General features: G+C 37.2%; 3 protein-coding genes across 5 annotated transcripts in view; 2 read left to right on the forward strand and 1 right to left on the reverse strand.

The window, feature by feature from the left end:
* Positions 1-1,530, reverse strand: part of atp8b1 (ATPase phospholipid transporting 8B1) — a 22,301-nt gene extending 20,771 nt beyond the window's left edge. Inside the window, exon 1 of the mRNA XM_088434483.1 lies at positions 1,406-1,530. The gene's annotated coding sequence lies outside the window, so the exon portion shown is untranslated. The remainder of the gene's footprint in view (positions 1-1,405) is intronic.
* On the forward strand, positions 1,481-7,312 carry txnl1 (thioredoxin-like 1). Of its 2 annotated transcripts, none has more exons than XM_088434484.1 (8): positions 1,481-1,722; positions 3,611-3,707; positions 4,116-4,283; positions 4,401-4,523; positions 4,733-4,802; positions 4,914-5,086; positions 6,870-6,974; positions 7,061-7,312. In XM_088434484.1, the coding sequence occupies exons 1-8, from the start codon at positions 1,496-1,498 to the stop codon at positions 7,088-7,090; spliced, it is 993 nt and encodes a 330-aa protein (XP_088290610.1). In that variant the 5' UTR covers positions 1,481-1,495; the 3' UTR covers positions 7,091-7,312. The 2 variants fall into 2 exon arrangements, with proteins under 2 accessions (XP_088290610.1, XP_088290611.1); XM_088434485.1 differs by lacking the exon at positions 1,481-1,722 and adding an exon at positions 2,676-2,952.
* An 805-nt stretch (positions 7,313-8,117) lies between these two features.
* Positions 8,118-25,157, forward strand: part of wdr7 (WD repeat domain 7) — a 69,713-nt gene continuing 52,673 nt past the window's right edge. For both annotated transcript variants that reach the window (XM_088435135.1, XM_088435136.1), the window contains exons 1-15: positions 8,118-8,255; positions 9,052-9,223; positions 9,346-9,452; positions 10,293-10,371; positions 10,580-10,754; positions 11,814-11,890; positions 11,997-12,116; positions 12,222-12,367; positions 12,483-12,582; positions 14,318-14,465; positions 15,462-15,577; positions 15,683-15,815; positions 16,187-16,407; positions 17,506-17,701; positions 21,601-21,815. In XM_088435135.1, the coding sequence (XP_088291261.1) occupies positions 9,065-9,223; positions 9,346-9,452; positions 10,293-10,371; positions 10,580-10,754; positions 11,814-11,890; positions 11,997-12,116; positions 12,222-12,367; positions 12,483-12,582; positions 14,318-14,465; positions 15,462-15,577; positions 15,683-15,815; positions 16,187-16,407; positions 17,506-17,701; positions 21,601-21,815 (1,992 nt within the window). In that variant the 5' untranslated portion in view covers positions 8,118-8,255; positions 9,052-9,064. The remainder of the gene's footprint in view (positions 8,256-9,051; positions 9,224-9,345; positions 9,453-10,292; positions 10,372-10,579; positions 10,755-11,813; positions 11,891-11,996; positions 12,117-12,221; positions 12,368-12,482; positions 12,583-14,317; positions 14,466-15,461; positions 15,578-15,682; positions 15,816-16,186; positions 16,408-17,505; positions 17,702-21,600; positions 21,816-25,157) is intronic.

The following is a 25,157-nucleotide window of genomic DNA, read 5'->3' on the forward strand; positions in this document are numbered from 1 at the left end:
TACAACACTCTCTTGGAACTTTCAGGATTTTAGTGGTTGAACAAGTAAAGAACACAGCTTTGCAAACATATACAGTAAAGCTATTTTTGGTGTGTACTGTGCTGTTTTAAGAGATTCTGATTGCTGATTACACTGTCTTGTTGTGACGAACAAAGGTTTCAGTTTTTTTTTGTTTTTAAAGAAGGCACTGCAGGTTAATAGACAGTGACTAGTTGTGAGCTGTAACACATTACAACAGTATTGAGACATTTAAACAACATAAATATTTTACAGGAAATGTAATCAAAAGACAGATAAATAGAACTGCCTCTGTATCTACAGCACCTTCACCCACTTTGCAGAAGACTTGCACCAAGACATCGGAGACATTCTGTGGGAATTTTCTGTACTCATCTAGAGGAATATTTGTGATGTCACTGGCATGGAATCAGAGAGAGGACCTGGTTCACCTGGTTTTATTCTCACTCATCTGAACAGTATTTGATGGGCTTTGACGTCAGAATTCTTTCTGAAGCCTTTTAAACTAAAACTGCTCAAAATGTTCCTTGAAAGAATTTTAGGATAAGTCAAATGTCTAAATGTGTACTGTAATAACTAAATACAGCAAAAGATCAACACATATACATATATATATATATATACATACACATATATATATATATATATATATATATATATATATATATATATATATATATATATATATATATATATATACATACATATATATTAACAGTCATGTATTTGACCTTGTGGTGGGGTAACTTCTAATTTTAAAATAGTCACTCTGTAACAATATGCCCATGTAATTCATTAGAACAAAAAAAAAAAAAGCTTTTTCAGACAATAGCGCTGTTTCTTCAAATTCATTAATGATTTAGTTGTCTTTTGGAGCGGTTGACTACAATATATATTAGATTTTTGCTTGTGTCATGTAGCTAAAATGAAACAAAATTCATCACAATAACATATTGTATGATAAACTATTGAAAACTGCATTAAAAACTGTTTAATTAATGTCTTTAGTGAAAGTTTTGATTTGGCATATTTTATTATAAGCATTAGCCCCAGTGCCTGTGTTTTTTTTCAGAGAACATGAAAACATAGTACCAGTATTAGTATTGTTTGGAAAAAATAAGTGGCTTGATGTGCTAATGGACTTTTTGACTTTTAGTTACAACTACACACAGTGACTGCTGTGATATAAATATGGTACGTTCAGTTATTGTCGAACATACATTTAAAAAAAATTATACCATGTTTTTGACGTATACAACAATGTGAAAGACAAGCAGTCGCCCAGGTGAGGCACTGACACTCCCTTCGAGGTGTTTGAACCATGAATATCTTCAACACAAAAATGAAATTGACCAAATAAAAATGTGTTATAGTGGAATCTACTTACAAAGTGTTCTTTGGTGAAGAATAACAACAAATTAAAATAAATGAAAGAATCTAGGTCTCTGTGGGTGTCCGGCCGCTGTGTCACCGCACCATGTTTCCTTCTTCTTCCTGCTTGTACAGACGCTCCAACGCACCCCGCCCTTCCTCCTCCCCCATGCAACCTTACCTGCCCGGCCTACCAGCAAACCCACACCACCGGCTTGACAAGTTCCACACTACACACAAACATACTTGGCCAATGGGAAATGAGAGGCGCAGGGTGTGGGGAACTGCGTGGCGTTCAGGGACTGCACGAGCGGCCTTGTCGGAAGTTACCATGTAAGTGATGATTGTATTCCAAGTTTGTGCATCGTCGTTTCTAGCCCTTTTTTTTTTGGCTAGGCAGCAGCCAACCACAGAACCAAACATTTTATTTTTATTATTATTTTAAATGAGTTTCTTTTGAAGGAGATGGAACATTGTATAATGGGTTAAGGGTCATTTTTAAACCTGCAATGTTTTCCACTACCACTCAGTTTGGTACCACTGCTCTTATTATTTACAGTTCTCATTGTTGCTGAATTTAAGTTTAGTTTGTGTTGATTGACATGAGCTGACAATTTTATTCAGTCATTTGTTAAAATTGGAACGTGCGAAACTAGTGGTTATGCCATGCTGCCCATTAAATACAAGATGCAATTGACAAGTTGATTGAATGTATATGTCCCCATCCAAAAAAAAAATTGCAACGTTTCCCTTTCACAAATGCGCGAATGAAATTGCATTTAACTGTGCAAAATGTTTAAGTTGATATTGCTTATATCAACACGTACCCATGAGTGTGACAATCATTGATATTTTAATCTTTAAACCTCGGACCTTCGAATCGTTGTCTCAGCGTAAACAACAATCAGGCGTATGCTACTACTTAGGATTTCTAAACGAGACAAAGTACGGTATAGTTAAAAAATGTTATGTTTCCTCCGAATTTTGTCATTTTTTTTCAATTGATTGAGTGCAAAGAGAGACTCCACATCCTGATGCTCTCTTTTATTCTTGTGTGTATCGACATTTGTAGTAAATTTTAAATAAATATGTATTTTTAAATTGATAATAATTTAATCAATTTAACTGAACATCCAAAAGTGCTATCAATCGGACTTGATAAACGTGTGTATGTTTTGTTCACACTCCAATGCAGAAGATGGCGGTATAACTATGGTAAAAGTACGGGTGTGATAAAACAACGGCCACGCCTTTCCCTGCTCCTATTGGTCAATCAGAATGTCACATGTCAATTCACTTGCTGTGTCTGGAGTGTGCTTAGCAAATAGACAGGGAATTTAGCTACTTTTGACTCACAGCTAAAACACATAACTATACAGTTTACAGTAATTCAGTATAATTGTTTTTGTCCGGGAATATATCCGTATTAACAAGGCCACGCTGCCTTATCGTCTGTAATAGTACCATGGTCGGTGTTAAAGTGATCGGGAGTGATCCGGAATTTCTACCGGAGCTAGCGGCCGCCGGCTCGAGGCTCACGGTGGTAAAGTTCACAATGGCCGGGTAAGACTCACATCGGAGGCCGTCCTACCACCAACTTGTGTCTTTACACAGATTAGTTGGTCGCAAGTGATCACCGTTAACTTTTGGGAGAAATGCCATTAACATTGTAGACCTAGATCTATAAACAATAGCTTGCATGTTGTGTCAGTAAATTAGCATTATGCTAGTGTTAGCCTTTCGAGCGGGCTTGGTTACAATGACATCGCACTATTACGTTGACTTGACTTGGCGCATAGGTAAATCGAATGACGGGGTGTTGAAATAATTTATATGTAAAATAGAGAATCTGAACTTCGTCACTGAAATTTTATTTTGCTCACTAAATTCTCCCGTTCCTTTAGTTGTCCAGATTTTGATTTGACGTACAGGGTAAATGCATTTTCTGTGTGTTTACTTGTCAATTAGATATTCTCTCTAATGATAAATCTTCAAGATTTTATTCCCCGATTGCATGATAAGAATTGAGTTGATATTTCGTGATTAATTATGGCCATACCAGTCAGATAGTCATATCTGAAATTATACAAGACTCCGTTTTTTGTTTAGGCTGGAAGAATAAATATTTTGTCCTATTAACGTTCGATTACAGTCTTATCACTTATTTGAACACTTTTGTCTGACTGAAGCAAGTTGATCGTACATTCCTCTTGCCTCTCAGGTGCCAGCCGTGTGTCAGAATAGCTCCAGCGTTCAGCATGATGAGTAACAAGTATCCCCAGGTTGTCTTCCTTGAAGTTGATGTCCATGTCTGTCCGGTCAGTGTCATCTCAAGCATACAAAAGCAACAAAACATATGGTGTATGTGTGTAATTAATGTGTCATAAATTACATCTATAAACACATGATCACCCCATTAAATTTTTTGTAATGTTTTTTGACATCTTTATACATAAAATAAATGAAATTACTGTAAGTAATATGCCATTTAGTCAATATGTAGTCTTAACTTTACATTTTTAAAGTGTACCTTATGACTAATGCAGTGAAATCTATGTTGGGATGAGTTTATCAACATGATATTATAAAAGAAGCTAATCTATCTTTTTTTTCAAGGTATCACATAAGTAAGCTTTTGGATAATGAATACCAGACAGATTGTTTTGAAAAGAAAAAAGCAACCATGTATGTATGTCATTTAGCTGAAACGTCTCTCTCTTCCCTAGGCAACAAAAGAAGCCAACAACATATCAGCCACACCGACATTCTTATTCTTCAGGAACCGGGATCGGGTCGACTTGTATCGAGGAGCGGATGCGGCGGGCCTGGAGGAGAAGATCAAACAGCTCACAGAGAATGATCCAGGAAACAGCGAGGACATTCCAAAGGGATATGTGAGTGGACATCATTTTAATACATATAAACTGGTGCAGTATTTACAGAATTGCAAGCAATTACTCTGACTTTCAAATAAAGCTAAAATGCAGTATAGAACTCTATTTTTTTTCCAGATGGACCTCATGCCATTTGTCAACAAAGCAGGATGCGAGTGCCTCAATGAGAGTGATGACTGTGGCTTTGACAATTGCTTACTGAAAGACTCTTCCTACCTGGAGTCAGACTGTGATGAACAGGTGGGGAGCATAACAGACAGCAACGCGCTAATTCCAGATTCTTACAAATCGTAATCAAAATCAGCCACAAACCACCAACATTTAGTGTTGATGTGACTGTTATTAGGACGAGGGACTATTTTAATCCTTTTTATGTCTTGGCTGAACTGGTCCAACAAAGTACTAAACTACTTCATTAAAGAAACACATTTTTATACTGTTGTTTGCAGTTGCTGATAACTATGGCCTTCAACCAGCCAGTGAAGCTCTTCTCCATGAAGCTACTGTCTTCAGATTTTGGTGAGTATTTTTTGCATTATTCTCCACTTCAGTCAGTTAAATTGTTAAGATTACTATTTGTCATCTTTTCTTCATCACTCATCCTTCACCTAACCATCGTTTGCATTACAGCTCAAGCTCCTAAAACGGTAAAGATATTTATCAATCTTCCACGCTCAATGGGTTTTGACGATGCAGAGCGAAACGAAGCCACCCAAACTCTGCAACTGGCAGAGGAAGACTATAAAGACGACGGAATTATTCCTCTGCGCTATGTCAAGTTTCAGAATGTGCAGAGTGTAACGGTAAGAATCAGAACAGTCTTAGAACTTCTGTCCCATACTATAGTTTGAGATGTGCATTAATCATTACCCTTAAATACTGTACATTAAATGGTGCGTGTGTTCAATCAGAAAAAAATCATGTATACATTTATTGTTCAGCAAAATCATTTTGTTCACTGAAACTGATTTATATTACGTAGTGTTCCCCCGCTACTGCGTGCTTCATCATTTGAGCCCTCAGTGCTTCATGTTTTTATTTCTTTTTTCATTAAAAAGAAAAACGGTATCGCGAGACATTATGTGAGGGTTTCCTGCATGCCAAACAGATACATTGACTGTATTTTTTGCACAAGTCCGACTTTGACCTAGGTAAAGTGGAGCCCATAGCTGACCAATTATTAAAAGAGGGAAGCAGAGTTTACACTAGAAATTCCAAATAATTACAACAGCTCTGTGTTTTGTAATGACTGTATTGCTTCTTCCGCACGCTTTCACGTGTGAGGAGGAGAGTGCTTACTGGAGGCAGTCAACAGCTTTGACAAGATTGATTGGCCAGCCAGTCTGTCAATCAGTTCACGGGCACGCCAACGAGAAGATTGGCTCCTTGTGCAACATAAGCCATGAAGGCAGGAGTGGATTACAACTCCTGCCATGATTAGTCCAAGCTGTTGTTATACTGTACCTCAAGGCAGCGGTCTCCAAGTGAAACAACGCCGGACGGAAGGAGTAAAGTGAGGAGAAAACCGCATTGTGAAGATATTACAAGTCATAATAAATTGGAATTTCGAGTGTAAACTTTGCTTTTTATTATCATATTTTGGGCAGCTACAGGCTTCACTAGGTCGATGTCTGACGGCCGTTACTCCGAGCGCAACTTCGACCCTCCATGTTCCCCAACTACAGCCAAGGGTTGAAAACTGGAAGGGATAGCAGTACAGTTATTGTATTAGGTTTAATAATTGAAGATTTAAGTAAATATTTGTACTACAGTAATCTTTGTCTCAAATATGTAAAGTATAAATACTTTTCACATTTTGAAAATTCTGATACCCACACACACATTTATGAACATACTTGAAGGGGGGGTATTTTTCACATTTTTTAATTAAAAAAAAACATTTTTTTGTTCCCATTAACCACGAAAAACGAGGGAGCACTATATTTTAATTTATCATGGTAAATGTTTGTCATAGCAACAGACGCCATGTTATATACTAATTTTAAAAATAAACATTTTTTTATGTGGAAAGGTGGGTATTTACCCTGAGATTTTTGTTCAAGGTTATCATATTGTCAGAATCTGATATCATTCCATGCCCAGACTGAATCCAGTTACAGAATCAACTCTTAAGTAGTCACCGATACTCATACCACTGGAACCTTTGATATGTAAAATTTTCAAAACTCCGACAATTTTAAAGAACGGCCTATATATCCCATTCCAGCATTTTCTTTTAGGGTTATTCAATATTTAAAGTAGCTGTATATATTTGGCAATTCCAAATGTGTATTGGTAAGTAAATTAGTGTGTCTATTGCTTAGCGGATGCTAGCCTCTTTTTTCCTCATACCTGGAGAGTAGGAAATTTCCTTCCCATGTGAAGTGTGGTAGAAATGATACTATAAAGAGTTACTTAATTGTGACAGTAACTAATATAATACCAACAAATTGTTCTCATTTCATAGTAGAGTACAGTAGGGTATATTGTTGTCACCTCACACAAGAAAAAGATCAAGTACCTCAATTCATGAGAAAATTGCATTTTATGTATTTTATTTTTGCCTTTTTTTCTCTCATTCCCTAGTTGTTCATCAAATCAAACCAAGGAGACGAGGAGACAACAAAAATAAACTACCTGACATTCATTGGTACGCCAGTACAGGCCACCAACATGAATGACTTCAAAAGGGTATGAATTTATCACAACAAACTAAGCATGTGAAAAATGTTTGTTTTTTGGGGTAAATGAATAATTTACATGGTTTATTCATACAGGTTGTTGGAAAGAAAGGAGAAAGCCACTGAGTTCGGACAAATGGTTGAAAGAGGAGGCTGCTGATATTGAAGGACTTCTCCCTTTGCCAAAGCTGCCACAGCAGACATTCACACACACATTCACACACACTCACACTCCTCACATTCAGATTTAAAGATTTATCCATCTCTGGGGACTCTCAGTCTATAAAACATTTGTATTGTAATTCAAATGAAAATCCCTGTAAATAAAACAATCCTTTTTCAAAGGCATGTGTGTATTTTCTGGTTTTATGGCAACATTTTTAAAACGCATCAGACATTTTAAACCTTTTCCACCAAGAACTACCATATTGACAAATATGGTAACCTATTTGGTGTTTATGGTTTATTTATATAGTTTTTCTAGTCACTAACATATTGTATGCTTTGAACAACCAATGCACCTAAATATAGGAGAACTTTACTTAATTTAATGACAGTACAGTACTTTAGAGAACCCTCTCCAACAGCAGCTGACATCCTGGTTCTTAATAACTCAGCGAATCAAAGAATTACATCTGTGCAAAAAGCGTCTTTGTTGTTCTCATTCCTATCAGGCCGGCATGCAAAATAGTTAAGACCAGTCAAATACTGTACTGTAAATATCAAGATGAAATTGCTGTATTTTATTTACATCTGGAAAATGGGGTTGAAAGTGATCTGCTTCAGTCCTCATACTGTACAGCAACGTTTTTGTATATTTTAAACCAAAATTACCACATAAAAGATCCCCTTTGCAAATACGACCAACTGTGATAACTAACTACAGCAGCACATTACGCCCAACCCCCCCCCCCCCCCCCCCCCCCCCCCCCGGGTGCAACTGGGTTGCATTGTGAAAAAAAAGACAAGACGCCTGGGTAACAATAATGACACACAGTAAATAAATACTGAATACAGTAATACCAAATGTACTTAACAACAACATGACTAATTCTGTTTCTCAACAAAAGGCGTAAACTGTGTGCTTTTATTTTGACAAGACTCCCGGATACGACTGAGCTCCACGCATAACTTTTGTCTCGTGATTAATTGACTGACCGTCACGCAAAATTTTGCCTGACCTAAAGGCTAAAAAACAGCTGGGGATTTTGTTGTTTTTATTTATCGCCCACTGAACCAGTGTTGGCTAAACCCAACGCGACGGAGATGCCTCATTGAGCTGGTGTTTTTGGTGCGTATCCACAGTGTAACATTTTTAGCCTGTCTGCTGCATTAGCAACCCGGAAGTCCTGGCATAACCGTTGTTTGGCTTTAGTGTAGCATAGCATTTTGGTAGCTGATTAAGTGCTGTCTGTTGGATACGCGCATAATGAAAATACAGTAGAGTGTAAATTGTCACTCACGTCATATTTGAGTCATTCATACGCACTTGTATCGTAGCTGCAATTCATTGATCGTGACTGCACTTGCGCGTTAGATTGCCGTCAACGTCAAGTAAATGCTGACATTTCAGAATGTGACTTATTTCACACTATTCTACTTTCTATCCCAGTCAGTGAATGAAATGTCGCTCCCGTGGAAACGTAACGGTGCTGCGTGCGTTACTACAACTTTGAAAGAAAACCTATTGGATAAATCGCTTTATAGGTTTGCGCAAATTAATTGAAAGATTGAATTGCTTCGATGTGTGTGTTTCTATTCGAGAATTACACTGATTATTGTTAAATCTGATCAAATTACTGTTATTGTTTTTACTTGTCACGATGGGGAACAAAATCGAAACTCCTCCTAAAATGTAAACTTTAAATGCTTAAACGTTCATGGTAATGATGCGGTCCATAATATGAACCTTTCGGTTTACAAGCAATTTCGTTTTGTCCGATGTTAATATTCAAGACTTTACAATGTTAAACAAATATTTCTGTCAACTGACATTGACCCAGGACTAGTGTCAGAATACAATACATTGGAATGTGTATATATTTCATGAGTGTTGACTTACATTAATTTTAACCCAATCCTAACAGACAAATCGGCACCATGTCAGGGAACAATCTAGTTCTACCCATTGTTCTATGGGGCCGCACTGCTCCAACCCACTGTATCAGCAGCCTGTTGGTGATGGACGACTTCAGTACTATCATCACTGGCTGCCATGATGGACAGATCTGTCTTTGGGACATGACGCCAGAGCTGGAGGTAGTAAAAAGCTCATATGGTGTTGTGTGTGTAATTTAAGGGGAAGTCAACCCCCAAATTTTCTTTGAGGGCCATTTTCTCTCTGGTTGCAGCTTTAATTGTTTTTGCCTCCTTTCACTCAGATTTGTCCCAGGGCCATGTTGTTTGGTCATACAGCTTCCATCACCTGTCTGTCCAAAGCCAGCGCCTGCAGTGATAAACAGTACATTGTTAGTGCATCAGAGAGTGGGTGAGTGTAACGTACTATAGCTTCAACGCATTTTTTTTTTCCTAGTTATTGAATTGATAGCCATTCTGCCAGCATATAATCAGTTCAAGACAACTTTTTCTCCTGGCCACCAGGAACACACTAACATGAAGACAATTATATATATTCCCACACTCTGCCAACTTCTGGATTCAGTGTAAAATAGCCACTATAAAATATAAAAAAAAACAAAACAACAACAAATATTTATTAATTTAAATGCTGTAATTGATCAAATAAATGTATTTTATTTATTCATCTTTTAGGTACTTTGTGAAAATGAGATGGCAAAATGTAATGTTGCGCATAGATCAGGTGAAAGAAAAAACAGGGATATCAGCAAAATAGTTTTTTTTTAGATGTTACCATTAGATGATTTTATGTTTTTTGTTACTCAGTACACAACATTAACAAAGCTATGGGAACACTTTGTTTTGATAAAATTAAAGGAAAACCAACACTAGCTCGCTATTAAACAACAGAAATATAAAAAATTATATTTTTCTCTTCTAAACGGATAAAATGTTTGTTTTTTGTTTTTTTTGGTATAAGAGGACACACATTTTATTTTTTTTTAAGTTAGGTAAGCTTCACAACCTTTATTTTCTTTTTTTTTTAAATTTAAATACAGGTTTCATTTAGCACATGGTCTTTCCAGTACACATATCTGTGATTCTAAGTATAAGTGTGCCTCTGGAATGTCAACAGTAAAGGAGAGCACATTTCCTTAATTGTATTCAGAAATTTTAACAGTTTTCTTTTTGTTTGTGTGTGTATGTGTGCATGTGTGTGCCTTCTAAATTTTTTTTTGTGTTTCTCCAGGGAAATGTGTTTATGGGATGTAAATGATGGTCGCTGTATTGAATTTACTAAACTGGCTTGTGCTCACACCGGCATACAGGTACATTCTTTTATATACCTCTTTATATATATTCAAAATTATGTCTCTTTCTAACAGTTGTTATCAAATTGTCAAATAATAGGCATACCATGGAACGTGCTAATGATGAAAGAAATAATAAACATTAATTTGATATAACACCTTCCATTACCACCTTTGTCATCTTTTGTTATAGTTTCCTTATAACTTTTCCTCTGTGATTCTCTAGTTCTATCAGTTCACGATCAGCACTCAGCGAGAAGGCCGCCTGCTCTGTAATGGCCACTACCCAGAGATTCTTGTGATAGATGCCACCAGTCTGGAGGTGCTATACTCGTTGGTGTCCAAAATCTCCCCTGACTGGATCAGCTCCATGAGTATTATCCGATCACACCGCACACAAGGTTTAAAAATACTACTCACGTACTCATAAAAAACATTGTGTTAACTATGTAAAGTTAAGTGTAAACTTACAATTTTCTTTAAGTAACAGGTGATGAAATATAGTGGTGCTCGTGAGTTGACATACCCTTGTGGTATCTTCTGTAAACATACAGTATACTTGTGTTCATAAGTTTTACAACCCCCAAGGGTATCTATTGCAAACCTACAGTATGAGCACAAGTGCTCAAATGTTTACGGTGTATATCGACATTCCAATTCATTCAGTGGACATACATATCTCAGTGTTAGTAAAACTGTTAGCTCAACTCAGTTAAGAGCTGTGTTCAGTTCATCCGTTAAGGGGGAGTCAAGCCCGAATTTTTCCTGCATTATAGCCCCATTAGGTAAAATATTGATAATAAATCTGCCCATTTTTTATCCTTCTCTGTTAGCAGCCGTTTTCCCAGTTGCTGTCACTTTATAACGATAATGACAATTTTGACTCACCTGTTTTTTGAGTGTGGTCATGTGGCCTTCACAAGCCAAGCCACGATTGGCTTGACTGAACAACTATGATGTCATTTTCAGTTGACAGCAAGTAGCAAATTGGCTGCCCTGTAAATGGATAACAATGTGTGGATTTTGCTGCTTCATTTCATGTTCCATAAGCTCAAAAGTAATCAAAAACTGCATTTAGACTAGTTGGGCTACGTAGAAAATATTATTGATAAGAAAACATTTGAGTTGACTTCCTCTTTAATTCATGTAATGTGAGCATTGTACATTCTTGTATTCAATGGATATTTTTTCTTCTTTTCTTATTGTGCAACACTTGGCACTCTTAACATGCAAAAATTGTTATTGAATTGTAATATTTTCTTGAACTACACTTTGGACTTTTTATCCTTTTTGTAGTAATTTTGTACAAATGTTGCCTCGGATACACTGAACTGGTGATGAACGTGCCTTCAATTTGCTTGACTTTCAAATTAAGTTGCACACCAATTTAAAATTACACATAAAGCTCATTTCATTATGGGGATCCAAGCTTACTTTACTTAATGAGTCTTTTTCTGCAGAGGACACAGTGGTGGCAGTGTCAGTGACAGGCATTTTAAAAGTCTGGATCATCACAGCAGAAGTCAACAGGATGCAGGTAGTAGTGATTGTTCTTATTGGATGAGAACTGGGGTGTTCTCATACTTATACAAAAACATATGAACTTAAAAACATGTATATTAATGAAAACAAAATCCTGTCAGGACCTGGACCCGGTGTTTGAAGAAGAGTCCAAACCAATCTACTGTCCAGGTTCTCAGAGTATTTCCTTCTGTACATTCACCCAGAGCAGCTTACTGGTGGTCTGCTCCAAATTCTGGAAGGTAAATGATGTCAAACCAAGCATTTATCAAAGACAAGTGCATGCAGATTAGCGAAGCAGATTACCACCGTGTGTGTGTGTGTGTGTGTGTGTGTGTGTGTGTCAGGTTTTTGACGCCGCAGACTATTCGCTACTCTGCTCCGTGCCCAGTGACAATGACAAGGCCTGGGCAGGAGGGGAGTTCATTGCAGCAGATAAAGTCATCATCTGGACTGAAGACGGCTCCAGTTACATCTATAACCTACCAGCCAGGTATATATTTAATTAACTCAAATATTCATAGCCCAGCAAATGCCACGGAAGACCATTATAGACCAAGAATGCTAAGGTTTTTTTTTTTTTTAAATCTCATCTCCATCTCTCTCAGCTGTCTACCTGCTAGTGTACATTTCCGAAGTGATGTAGGGAAAAAAGAAGGCTCTGTACCGCCATTGATCTATGCCATCGAGAGTCTAGCTGACAAACAGGTAAGTTACTATGAGTTCCTGTTAAAATGACAAAATATGTGACCCTCTCTAACAAAAAGGTCCGCATAAAACCCTCCTCCAGCTCTTTAATTTTGTTTGCCAAAAGCCTAAAATGTTAGAATTGTAGCTTAAATGCATGAAAATAAGGGAACCTTCCCAGAGTTCCTGACCTCTAATATCATTTCACAAACATCTTGGCCATATACCGGTAAATGAAAACAACACGTAATTAAAGTCAATTGATTGAAACTAGTAGATACATATTTGTTGCCACTCAGTCACAGCGCCAACAGCCAGAAGGCATTCTATTCTATTCTATTCTATTCTATTCTATTCTATTCTATTCTATTCTATTCTATTCTTTTCTTTAAAAGCATATTCGAAACATTTCTGTCAGTTAAATCTATTACTTGAGAGTGCAGCTGTTAAAAAGCCACTAACGCACAGCTTGCAAATACTTGAAGCTGCTGAACGTTTGTGGAGTTTTGATGTCTCCGTGCTTTCCAATGCTTGAAAGTAGTATATAAAAAAGTGATTCACAATCAATTTCACAAGTAGAAATGAGTTAACAAATACACAAGACATCGATGGAGCTCTAGATTTTTTGTGGATGGCCACAATCTGGCCAAACAATCTGTTTTTCAACAGCTTTAGAAAGTAAAGTTGTAAAGTGATATAGATTTATATCTTTTTTGTTAAGAGCCAGTATCATGATATTTTAAATTTTACACAGTGAACTGTATGCACATGAATAAGATTTCCCATGTTTGCAATTGAATTTCCTATTAAATAAGAGATTTATGGCAGAAATATTTCTAACCAGGAAGTGAAACATCTTGTTTACTGAAACCGCACCTTTTACAGAGTGACTGCCTTGTCCCCTTCATGACTGTCCATTGTCGGTGGCCACGAAACATCTATCCATCCATCTTCTTAACCGCTTATCCTCACGAGGGTCGTAGAGTGCTTGAGCCTACCTCAACAGTGAATGATGGAGCCAAAACAGGCGTTTTACTGATATTACAATGCAAAACAGTGTCAAGAGGCCGCAAACACTAAAAAACGTTTATTAAATCGTCCTGCGAATGATTTACTCATGACGTTGATTTTCACTTGGCTGACTCGGTGCAAAATTTCTCCTCCACAATTCTGGAATCAAAACGAAACAAAAATATGTGGATAAAGTTGGGGTATATTTACTCTTGCATGGGTGTTAAGAGAGCTTGCTATCATTATCAGGCCTCTTGCAAGTCATGTTTATCTGCTTGGGTGGAGCTGGTGCTAAGATTAAAGCATAAGCAAGAAATGCTTAAAATTCATCAATGAAAGGAGGTATCAATTTGGGGGTGTTTAGAGTGAGAAATCAACATTAAAATGGTTGTCATCTCCAGAAAGTTAAATTGCCATGTTACGGCTCATTCAAACAATCACAACGAGTAGGGAAATTATACACCAGGCCATTATCAAATCGAAAAACATCACATACGGGGGCATCATAATCATGCACTTGAGCAAGGCATCCACTGTGATTTATATTAAAAAAAAAATATATGTGTATTCATGATATTAAAACACGACCAAACTTGTATCTCAACGAGCTGTTCAAAAACTGAGCAAGTGGTGTATCAGCTGATTTGTTCACTGTCCTTAACTTTTGCATATGCAAATAATGTGATCCATTGCTTAAGACTGCACAGGGCCTCATAAGTATCCTCCAACTTCTGGTACTTTCTAGCTCCTAATATGTCCCCCTGTGACCTGCTTCTTCTTTGGTCGACGGGAGCCCTTTCTCAAGCTACTGATCCAGGGAGACTCTGCAGGCAGACTGTCTCTGTGGAGCATCCCAGACTCCTCACCTCCACGTCAAGCATCGACTCCAGCGGGTACAGACACATTTTGTCAGAACCGCACAAGAATGTGCAACTCACCATGAATGAGTATGCCTCGTACTTATTCAAAAGCTATTATTTCTTTTTCTCATAAATGTTCCATGCCATATAATACAAATACAATCACAAATTCAGCAAGAATCAGTAAAAATTTGTTTTGTTAATGGGGTCACATAAGTGTTTTTTTTTTTTTTTCTCTCCAGCACAGTCCTTTAATAAGGCAATCATACACATCAATTAAAAGGCTAGAAAAGACACATTTTAGATGTTTGATGAAAATTGTACGAACACTGAAAAAAATAAGCTTGGTTATTGTTTTGCTATTGCTAGATACAGTATTTGTGTCATCTTGTGACACAGAAGCAGAGGAACGTCTCGTGGTGTATCACACAGATGGCTTATACAACTTTGGGGTTTTATTTGCCTCTTGGCAAAATAAAATATGTAGATATAAATCTCATTTTGTCATGAAATTCACTTTTTATTATTGTGCCCCTACACCTAGAACATAACGGTTTTGTTTTATGCTTAACAAATGATTAGTCATTTTCAACTGAATTGCTATGAGGAAGTGATTGTGCCACTTTACCACATTCAGTATGGTGGCAGCATATCGGTTCTATTTTTGTCAGACGCTTAAGTCATACTTTTTTTCAGTTTGACTGATCCTGATACTACATACTGTACTGATCTCTGTTTTTTAAAATACATTTCCCCAAATATGGTACTATTCCACATAGTGGAGTCCAGACAACTCCTAGGTGTTTGCACAAGGGTCATTACTGAATATATCTGACAAACTTTTTTTTTTTTTCTTAAAGTTAGGTATGCACATTGTAAGTGTTAATTTATTGCAAACCTAACCCCTTTTTGAGGACTCCCTAAGCTATGGCTTGTAGACCCATGGAGATCCTTGGACATAAGTTTGAGACCCATTGCTGCACCAAATGTTAGCTAATCTCATAGAGCTATGTATCTCCATCTCTCTAGAGCTGCAGGTCTCTTCCACCATCAGCCTCCAAGAGGCGTTTGATAAGTTGATTCCAGTCTCTTCTGGTATCATTGACCAGCTCAGCATCCTCCCTAACAAAGAGGAACCCATTAAGGTATGACCCAATGATAGAATACATTCCTCTTACAGTATTTTTACATTTCGAATAGAGTATAATTGTGTAATCTGCCAATAACATGCAAATGCTTTCCTCTTTCAGGTGACGGCTAGTGTCTACATCCCTTCACAGGGTCGACTCGTTTGCGGAAGAGAAGATGGCAGCATTATTTTGGTTCCTGCTACGCAGACTGCCATTGTTCAGTTGTTACAGGGTGAACATATGCTAAGAAGAGGTGAAAGAGACAGTTTTGGTAGAATCATTAGACTACTTACACTCACTTTATTGACACAAGTTTATTATTAAGACTTAATAATAATTTGCAACTTCATCTATGCCAAAATCTTGCTTGTATTTTTTTTTTTTTAACATTCAAACATTGTCCCCTGAAAATGTTGAAAATTGACTAAAATGTTGCAAGTTTTTTCCTTGGTCCATGATCTTACATCCTCCCCAGATTCTCTGCCAGTACTTAGTACTCAAATTACTCTAACATAAGCATCAGTTTTAAAATATTGGTTGTAGTTACAATTTTTCTTCATTTACTAAAGTTTGTATTAGGAAAAGCAACATTCCAGTGTTCTAAGATTTGCGTGTTCCCTGCAGGATGGCCCCCCCATCGTACACTACGAGGTCACAGGAATAAGGTGACCTGTGTCCTGTATCCATACCAGATATCTCCCCGTTACGACCAGCGCTCTTTGGTATCTGGAGGAGTGGACTTCTCTGTCATTGTGTGGGACATTTTTACTGGAGAGATGAAGCACATTTTCTGTGTCCATGGAGGGGAGATCACCCAACTCATTGTCCCACCTGAAAACTGCAGTGTGAGTCCCTCTTCATTTGAATTTGTGACATAGTTGAAAACTGTAGAACAGCAATTCTTAAATCGGGGTTCAATTATCCCTTGGGTATAAAGGTATTCCAGGACAGATTTTGTAAGTGTTTCTGCAGGTTAATCAAATTGCATACTTTTTGATGTTGCGAAAGGAACAGTACATTTTTATTTTCAAGTCAAGAAGAAATTATTTGGAACATGAAGCAACGTTTTGCTGTTTTGTGTTACGTTGATTCCTTTGCAAAAATGAAAACTTTGAAAGCGTTTATTTTGTCATGTTTCATACTGCTGTGTTTCGTCAATTGTGACACAATTTTCTGTCAGACGAGCCAAGAATAAAACAGATGATGTCGCACGATCTGGCTTCTGTAGTTGCGAAATAAAATATGGCTAGAATTACTACGACAAGTGTTGCTTTTTAACAATTCTGACATGGTTCACAGAGCTCTCTATTTTAACATATTTATTCATTTTTTTCCCCACCCAAAAATGCTTTTCACAGGTTAGGGGGTACCTGGTTAAAGACATATTTTACAGGGGTACAGTTAAAAAAAAAAAAAAAAAAAAAAGATTGATAACCAGTACTATAGGAATTTTTTTTTAAAGAGCCTACTTTTTAAGATTTGTTCCTTGCTCTTTTGTTTGATATGAATGTATGTATGTATGTATGTATATACATATGGATTTATGATTCAGTGTATATATAACGTTCTCTGATACATTGATGGCCATTTGTAGTGTAATTTTTCAAATTAGTGACTTTAATACAGTTGGCACCCGTTCAGTGCTTGGTCACAACCCCGATTTCAAATAACTATATGACTGTTACTTTTGCTTTGTACATACAGTGGTTGTCACACGAGTCACTTTGTGATTTGTCTAGCACATATTTTACGGCAGTTGGCCTAGCACAAATCTCCTTTTTCTTTTGAAATCTGGGCCTGGGTCTGACAAGTGTCTGATTAGTGGGGCTGTGGCCATGAATCAAGTCAATCACTGCAATTGTAGTCTTAAACAGAAAAGTGGTATTGAAAAAAAGATTGATGGATCCTGTCAATTGAAACCTCTGGCCTTGCTTTCTCCGCAGACTCGGGTGCAACACTGTGTCTGCTCTGTTGCCAGTGATCACTCGGTTGGCCTGCTCAGTCTTAGGGAAAGGAAGTGCATTATGCTTGCCTCGCGGCACCTCTTCCCAATCCAAGTCATCAAGTGGCGCCCAGCTGATGATTACCTTGTTGTTGGATGCTCTGATGGCTCTGTGTATGTCTGGCAGATGGATACAGGTAAGAGTTGCCATTCAGTGAACCATTTTTAATGCAAGGCCTTCAGACGTAATCACGAAGAATGAAAATGAACAATCTTTTTTTTTTAATTGTATTAGGTCTCCATCACACTTTCATCACATTTAAATGAATGAAAATTGTTTTCAAGAATTTCCCAGTGCCTATTCTCACTCTTGCACAGTCCTCCAATTCAGAGTCACGGCAAGTTGTGCAAGTCTAAATTGGAACATCCTTATATACTGTACTGTAAAACCATCATAAAAACAATCTCTTTCGATATAACGTGGCAGCAAGAAATAAACTGCAACACAGTGGGCTAGAACATTGTATTTGCAATGATTAGGTGGTAAGTGGTCTGCTAACGAAATTGTAAATGATTGCTCCACAGTAATCTTTCAAAAGCTGGCATGTAAGCGCCAAGGCATACAGTTTAAGGGACAGGGTAATAATAGTACATACATAAATATTAGACGTCAGGGGTGCAAGGATTTAGAAGTTAATTGCTGACAAATTTACAGTAATTCCCCAGATATAAGAGTCACTTTTTTTTTCTCCCAAAACTGAAGGCCAAAAGTACGTGCGCATCCGATAAACATTAACTTGTTTATTAATTGTGTGTGTATATGTCAAATGACCGCAGTCATAAACTTGGTGGAACACGGCTGGTGCACAACTTTTGGTAGATATGACAAAAAGAAAAACATTCTAAAGCATTCAACATTAGTTTGACGAGACGTTCAAAGATAAGATTTCTTTTGTTTTACCATAATTTTTACATTGTTACGTTCCATACACGGTAACATAGAACCGGAGTTCTCAAACTTCCTTGGAGTCATTGACCCTTTTTAGAACGCAATTTCTCCAAGGACCCCCATTGCACATTTTGTGGAAACATAAAAAACAAACATGTAAACCAAACATAAGTGTCCTTTCTCTTCATCAACAGATTCAATTTGACAAAAAATATATCTGTTACTTTTCAGCTATACTGATGTTTACAAAATAAATATTGCAAATTGCACGCTTCCTTATAAGAAACTGGGTCAATTGCCCCCAATCATTTAGTCAAACAAGCATTATAAAATAAAATGCCACTTTAGCTTTAGCTTCATTGGCTTGTTAGCAAGCAATTGTAGACACAAAATGCATTTCTACAAATTTCAAGATTGTATGACATTTTTAAAAATATATTAAACTGGTTCAATTCATTGCTTTATTGCAGTCATGAACACTTTCACAATTTAATAAAAAATAAAATGACATTCACAAAACTGTTTTTTTTTTTAATTATTATTAATAACCCAAGTTATTTCACGGACCGCCTGCAGTCAGGCCATGGACCCCTTTGGGTCAGCGGACCTAAAAATTGATTTGACCCTAAAATTAGGGATGCCTTCTATGCTTAGGTGTGTTCTATGGTGAAATGCAGTAATTGATAATTGTTTATAGATCTAAACTTGCTAAGTATTTCAGTCTCTACTGGATTTTTTTCACGTTAAAAGTTTTTTTTTTTATGAAAGCAGACTGGTTAACAATTTGTTAAATTAAAATAAAACCATTTTGCTGATTTTTGACTTATTGGACCAAAGAAAATTAAGTTTTACCTCTTCAATTTGAATTAGGTCCCACCCCATTTAAGAAAAAAATAAAAGAACTTATACGTATTGAATTCATTGATTAATCAGCAAACTACTTGTAAATGATGGATTAGTCAATCATCAAAATAATTGTTAGTTGCAATCCTATTCTACATTAAACCATTCTTAATTTTTTTTTAGGTCACTGATAGATATGATAAACCAATCCCTTGCCTCTCTGGATTTTAAATTAGATTGAGTTAAATTTCTTTCACCTGCCTGGCCTAATTATCATCCAATTTGGGCTGTCATTGAAAGGGTTATAAAATCGTCAAATATAAAAATATATTTACTTTCAACCCTTCAAAATGATCAGTAACATCAGCTCTGAACACACACACACACACACACAACACACACACACACACACACGTATACACATATATATGTGTGTGTGTATATATATATATATATATATATATATATATATATATATATATATATATATATATATAATATATATATATATATATATATAATATTGGTGGGTGCAGAACCTGTGAAAATATGATCATAGCAAAAGTAACTACGCTGTATATTTATGAACTTAAATTAGGAATGTTTATTATGACATAATTACAGTATTATAACCTCTGAAGACTTTTGCATTTTGGGAGTCTAGGCTGACCCTATCTTGAAGTCATTGAAAAGCTTGCAAATGTCATAAGTTGGCCACTAGTGCCACCTAGTGTTCTAGGATGTCAACACATAAATTTCTATTGTGCTCCAATTTTGAATGGCGTAAATGAGCCCGACGTGGGTTGAATTTGACACCTAAAGGATTTACCTCTCGATCTCCCGTTTGCAAGTATTTAGAAGGGACGGCATCATGACATGTTGAAACTCGTCATGTCTTGATAATTTATGCGATAGTTTAGCCTACTAGTGTTTTTTGTATCCTTTTCCTTTGATTTCACACATTAAAAATAGAAAGTCAGAGTTGGGTCAAAATTTTCTCCAGGGGTTAATATGAGTTTATTAAAATGCACCCATATCCATGCCAGCACTATTTAACACATGCATATCAGTTTAAGCCAGTGCTTCTCGATTACATTGTGCCAAGTCCCCGCTAGGAAAGAGGAAACTTTTCGCGCACCCCGCATGACATGCTGACTATAAATGAGATTATTATCAATAAAAATTATATAAGTATACCTAAATCTGTATCCTTGTTTTAACATTAAAAAAAGAAATAAGCAAAATAAATCAACTTTCAATAACTGTTACTTATTTTTTACAGTGTTCATACAGGTTACAGCTTATTTTATAACTGAAAAAAATAACCAAGTGCATCAACGTGCCTTTAAAAAAAAAAAAAAAAAAAAGAAAGAAAATTCTGATTGTATTTCAATTACACAATCCTGGGCTCATCGCCTCGTGCCCCCCCAGGGGGGCCCGCCCCACTATTTGAGAAGCACTGGTTTAAATACAACATTTGTTTGAACGCAGCTAAACAATATTGCTGCATTGTGTGCACGTTTGTGTGTGTGTGTGTCTGTATGTGTGTGTGTGCTTGGGGACCTGAATGAGTTGTAGTGCTGAGAGATTGCAGGGTAACTGAGTGTGAAATTAAAGAGTGTGTATGAGACAGTGAGTGAGAAAAAGCATGCTTGCGTATGTGTACGTGAGAGAGAGCCTGGGAGAAAGAGCGAGTTTGTGTCTGTGATCCATGGCACCATTACATGTCTGATGCCCGAGTCTACGCTTGCACACACACACACACACACACACACACGCTAACAGATGCTCACACTCTCTTTGACACACACACGGCATAATGGTGCCACTTCTCTTCTCACTCAATACAGTACTTAGAGCCAATCCTGATATCAGGTGTGTCTGCGGCTAATGGGGTCTCTCTAAAGCTCTCTCTTTTGTAAGGGCACAGAATTGTTGAAGCTCAAGCTAAGTGTAACCTGAATAACATTCAAGACAAGGCATGGGATATGAATAATATTTAGCATTGATAAAATATCGATAATTGACAGATAACTGAATGCTATCCAAATAAACTTGGCTTGAGAGGAATGATATAAAGAAACAGAAACAACAGAAACAAGAAAGTTTGACCTCCTATAATGGTAAAAAATAGCAAATTGGACTTCCAGTCCAAACAATAACCTAGACTGTGGCTGGAAAAATACTCACATGCTCTGAGTCTTTACCAAACAAACATTTTGGGTACATGAAGCCAAGGTTGCTGTATAGTATATTTCTACCCGGGATCCAATCTGTTTAGTAAATGCTACTTAATGTTCGCAGGGGCCTTGGACCGCTGTGTGATGGGTATAACAGCTGTAGAGATTCTCAACGCCTGCGATGAGCTGGCTCCAGCTACTGTGGATGCCTTGAGCCATTCGGCAGTCAACCTGAAGCAGGCAATGACTCGCCGAAGCCTGGCGGCACTGAAGAACATGGCTCAGCACAAACTGCAAACACTTGCCACCAATCTGCTGGCGGCAGACAATGCTGACAAGGTACAGTCACATTTCAACAAATAACTGCAGAGCAGGCTCTCAGAAGTAACCGGTGTTTAAGTAATTAGGTTGGCATCTATTGTCTGCAGAGGGTAAAACTGATCGTTCCCACCATAAGCAAATTAGCTTTGTTCAAATTGCATTTGCACTGTTCACAATAAGTTAGGAATATTCTGAGAATCTTCGTAGCTATGATACATAGGGTATTATTTCACTTCAGATTTTTAGGGTAGGGAGGCAATTGTATTTGGGTGATAGGTAGATCTTATTTTGTTTTCCACAAAATGGTCTCACTGTGTACAGTGTGCCTGCACTCATGTAAATAACAATATTCCTAACTTACTAACTGTGAAACGTGTATGTATATGGATTTTATTCATTTTTTTTAAATCTGTATTTTTTTAGACATTTCAAATTCATCAATTTGTAGACATATCATTTTCGCTGTTGACAATATTTCCTATGGTTACTTTTGCACAAAATGTAAAGCCCAATTCCAATTATGTTGTTACATACAATGATTTGCATATATTTTTCGATCTATATTTCAAAAGTGTCAAACTCAATCACACCTGGGGTCAAAACTAAACAGACATGTTTGTAGTTTGGAGGCTGAACCTCATGGATATTTACTAAATAAACTATTACAGTGGTACCTCGGTACTCGACCATAATCCGTTCTGAGGTGGTGGTCGAGCACCGATTTGTTCGAACACCGAAACCAATTTTCCCATAAGAAATAATGGAAAGTATGTGTGCACAAGTAAATGTGCACAAGCAGTACATGATAAAGATAAAGCATTATAAACCATTTTGTATAATTTACTTACGTTTTGGAGAGTGGTTGATGGCATACAGGAATGGATGTGGAGAGGACGGGAGGGAGTTACTCCTTCCATGATGACGCTAGCTAACTGCGACGCGAGGTCGGACACTCGTACACCACGTTCATATTTTGCTATAATTTCCTTCTTCGGTTCAATAGTGGTCCTCATTGTTTTCCTCTTTGCCTTCCCCTTATCACTGTCTTTCTTTGGATCCATTATTAAGGGCTAGAGCAACACGAAAAAGTTTAAATCCGGGAAGAAATACTCGAACAAACGTCTTACTCCGCTGGGGGTCTGAGTTGAACTGGCGCTTACCCGCTGGCCGAGAAGGGCCGAGGAGCGCGTTCGGGTCGGCTCGGCTCGGCTCGGCTCGGCTCGGCTAGTCGAGAACCGAAAATCTGTTCAAGGTCCGATGCATTATCTACTTGAATTTTTTGGTCGAGCACCGATTTGGTCGAGTATAGAGGCGGTCGAGTACCGAGGTACCACTGTACTTGGGTTGCAGCAGAATTGACCGTAGATTATTTCAAAATGAGGGGGTGTCCTTTTTTTTTAGGTCTGGCAACTTATATTCTGGTGTGTCTTGCAAAGGTGGGACTTTTGCAAATTTTTTGCTTGTCTATTATTTATCATTCGTCAGCACCCCAAGCCCCTTTCTATTAGTCAGTCTGCAATTTTTTTCAAGCCAAAGAAAACAGTATTCACCCTCCCACCGCTTAATTTTACCCCCAATGCTGTCCTCATTTTGTCACCATTAGAGGTGGGCATTTTACACATTTTTTGCTATTCTGTCATTCATCGGTAAAATGCTCGTTCATGGATCTACGGCGTGCGAGCAAGGATTGAGAAATATTGTTTGCATATGCTTGTGTGCACACAGTTGCTCTTTACATCCTACGTAACTGGGAAATCATTGTTTTCCTACGCCAGGTACTCATGGTTTCATAAAGGAATATTCACATATCAAAATTCTGATCACAGCAACAAACAAGGGAACAAATTACTTCACTCTCGCCTGCGAGTTTAGCATGTGGCTTCTACCACAACAAGGGTTTATGATTCACAGCACTAATAGGTGCAATTATCGCTTAGGTTATTGAGCATATGCTTTTTTAATGCTTATTTTTATTTTCCTTTTTTGTTTTTTGTATTCTTTCCACTGTGTGTTTCTTGGAGGGGTCTCCCAGGATTTTCCTCTTAGTGTCTCATAATCACAGCTTGTTTCTGAAAAGGCCACCACATAACTGCTGCATTTTCCTGCCTTTCTATATCAGATATACATCAATGCTGTTTTTTTTTTTTTTTTGCTTCCCACCCCATGGGTCATTTTTGTCTTATAACTATAAAAATTATGGGTCAAAACCATCCACCATCCACCGTGTGAGTGGATATGTATACTCCCCTGCCGTGTGTGATGAAAGATAATGACCATGAAATGTCATACTATCAACACAAACAATACACCCAGTCAGGAGCAAGCCATCATCTGTGTTTACAGTTACCACCTTTAGTTGTGTGTAAGGAAGTCAATATGTGACTTTGAGTTTGTCCTCTGGCATATCTGCTGAACTGTTTTTTTTGTTTTCTTCTAGTTTGTAGGTGATACAATTTTGCAAGAGTGTGGGAAAAGATTATCAATGCATTTGTTTAATTACCTTTTTTTCTGTAATTAATTACCTTAATACTGATAAGATGTTTTTGTTTTCTATGCTTGTCAAATGGACATGATACATTAAATTGTCATGTCATTGGGTGGGTGAAGGTAGTTTATGAACATTTTAGTCAGAGTGCATAGTTCAGTGTCTTTTAATCATACACTGAAATGATGTGAGTAGAACCCAAAATGGAGTCTTAAGACAAAGCAAGTCATTAAAACCTCCTGTTGCTCCTGCAGAAATATGTTAAAACGTTATTTTGTGGTCTTAGTTTGGGCTTCGTTTGAATTTCTTATGGCGTTGTTTTTTTTTTTCCTTTCAAGTCTAAATTCAAATTGCATACTTTCTTCATCATTTGTCAAAGTTTCACATTTTCAGATTTCAAGTTGCCAGTAATTACTGTAACGCCCAAAATGTGTGATTTCACAGAGCCAGTTAGACATGCCAAATACAGTAATTTACATTTTGGATGTTGGATATTGGACCCATTCAGGTCCCATTCATTATGTATTTATTTATTTTATCAGAAGTGATTTTAATTCCCACGTATGCACATGGCGTTATGTAAGAACACTTAAAAAAAATGCATAGCCACGTTTTATTGTTGTACAGCTTGCTTTTTGGCTCAAACTTGACCGATTTTAATGTTTGACAGCAAGGTAAATATCGTAGATGTGATTCTTTTACCCCGACGTTTGATCACTTTTCCTAAAATGACCCAGAATGTACAAAATGAGTATAAAGGTGTGTACTTATTTATTTATTTAATGGGACAAAGGTTGCAGCAGTCGAGAGGGCTTGAAAATGTACAAAGAACTTGTTCCCACCACATCTACACATTTCCACCTAATCATGCAGCT

The sequence above is a fragment of the Hippichthys cyanospilos genome, chromosome 15, assembly GCF_059441005.1.
Source record: "Hippichthys cyanospilos isolate Australia breed blue-spotted pipefish chromosome 15, RoL_Hcya_1.0, whole genome shotgun sequence".
NCBI lineage: Eukaryota > Metazoa > Chordata > Actinopteri > Syngnathiformes > Syngnathidae > Hippichthys > Hippichthys cyanospilos.

Bases quoted from the DNA above. Each gene is read 5' to 3' on its own strand.
- txnl1 (XM_088434484.1), top strand. From the start codon at position 1,496: ATGTTTCCTTCTTCTTCCTGCTTGTACAGACGCTCCAACGCACCCCGC. The intron at 4,284-4,400 runs GTGAGTGGACAT...TTTTTTTTCCAG, and splicing joins AGGACATTCCAAAGGGATAT to ATGGACCTCATGCCATTTGT. The intron at 6,975-7,060 runs GTATGAATTTAT...TTATTCATACAG, and splicing joins ACATGAATGACTTCAAAAGG to GTTGTTGGAAAGAAAGGAGA.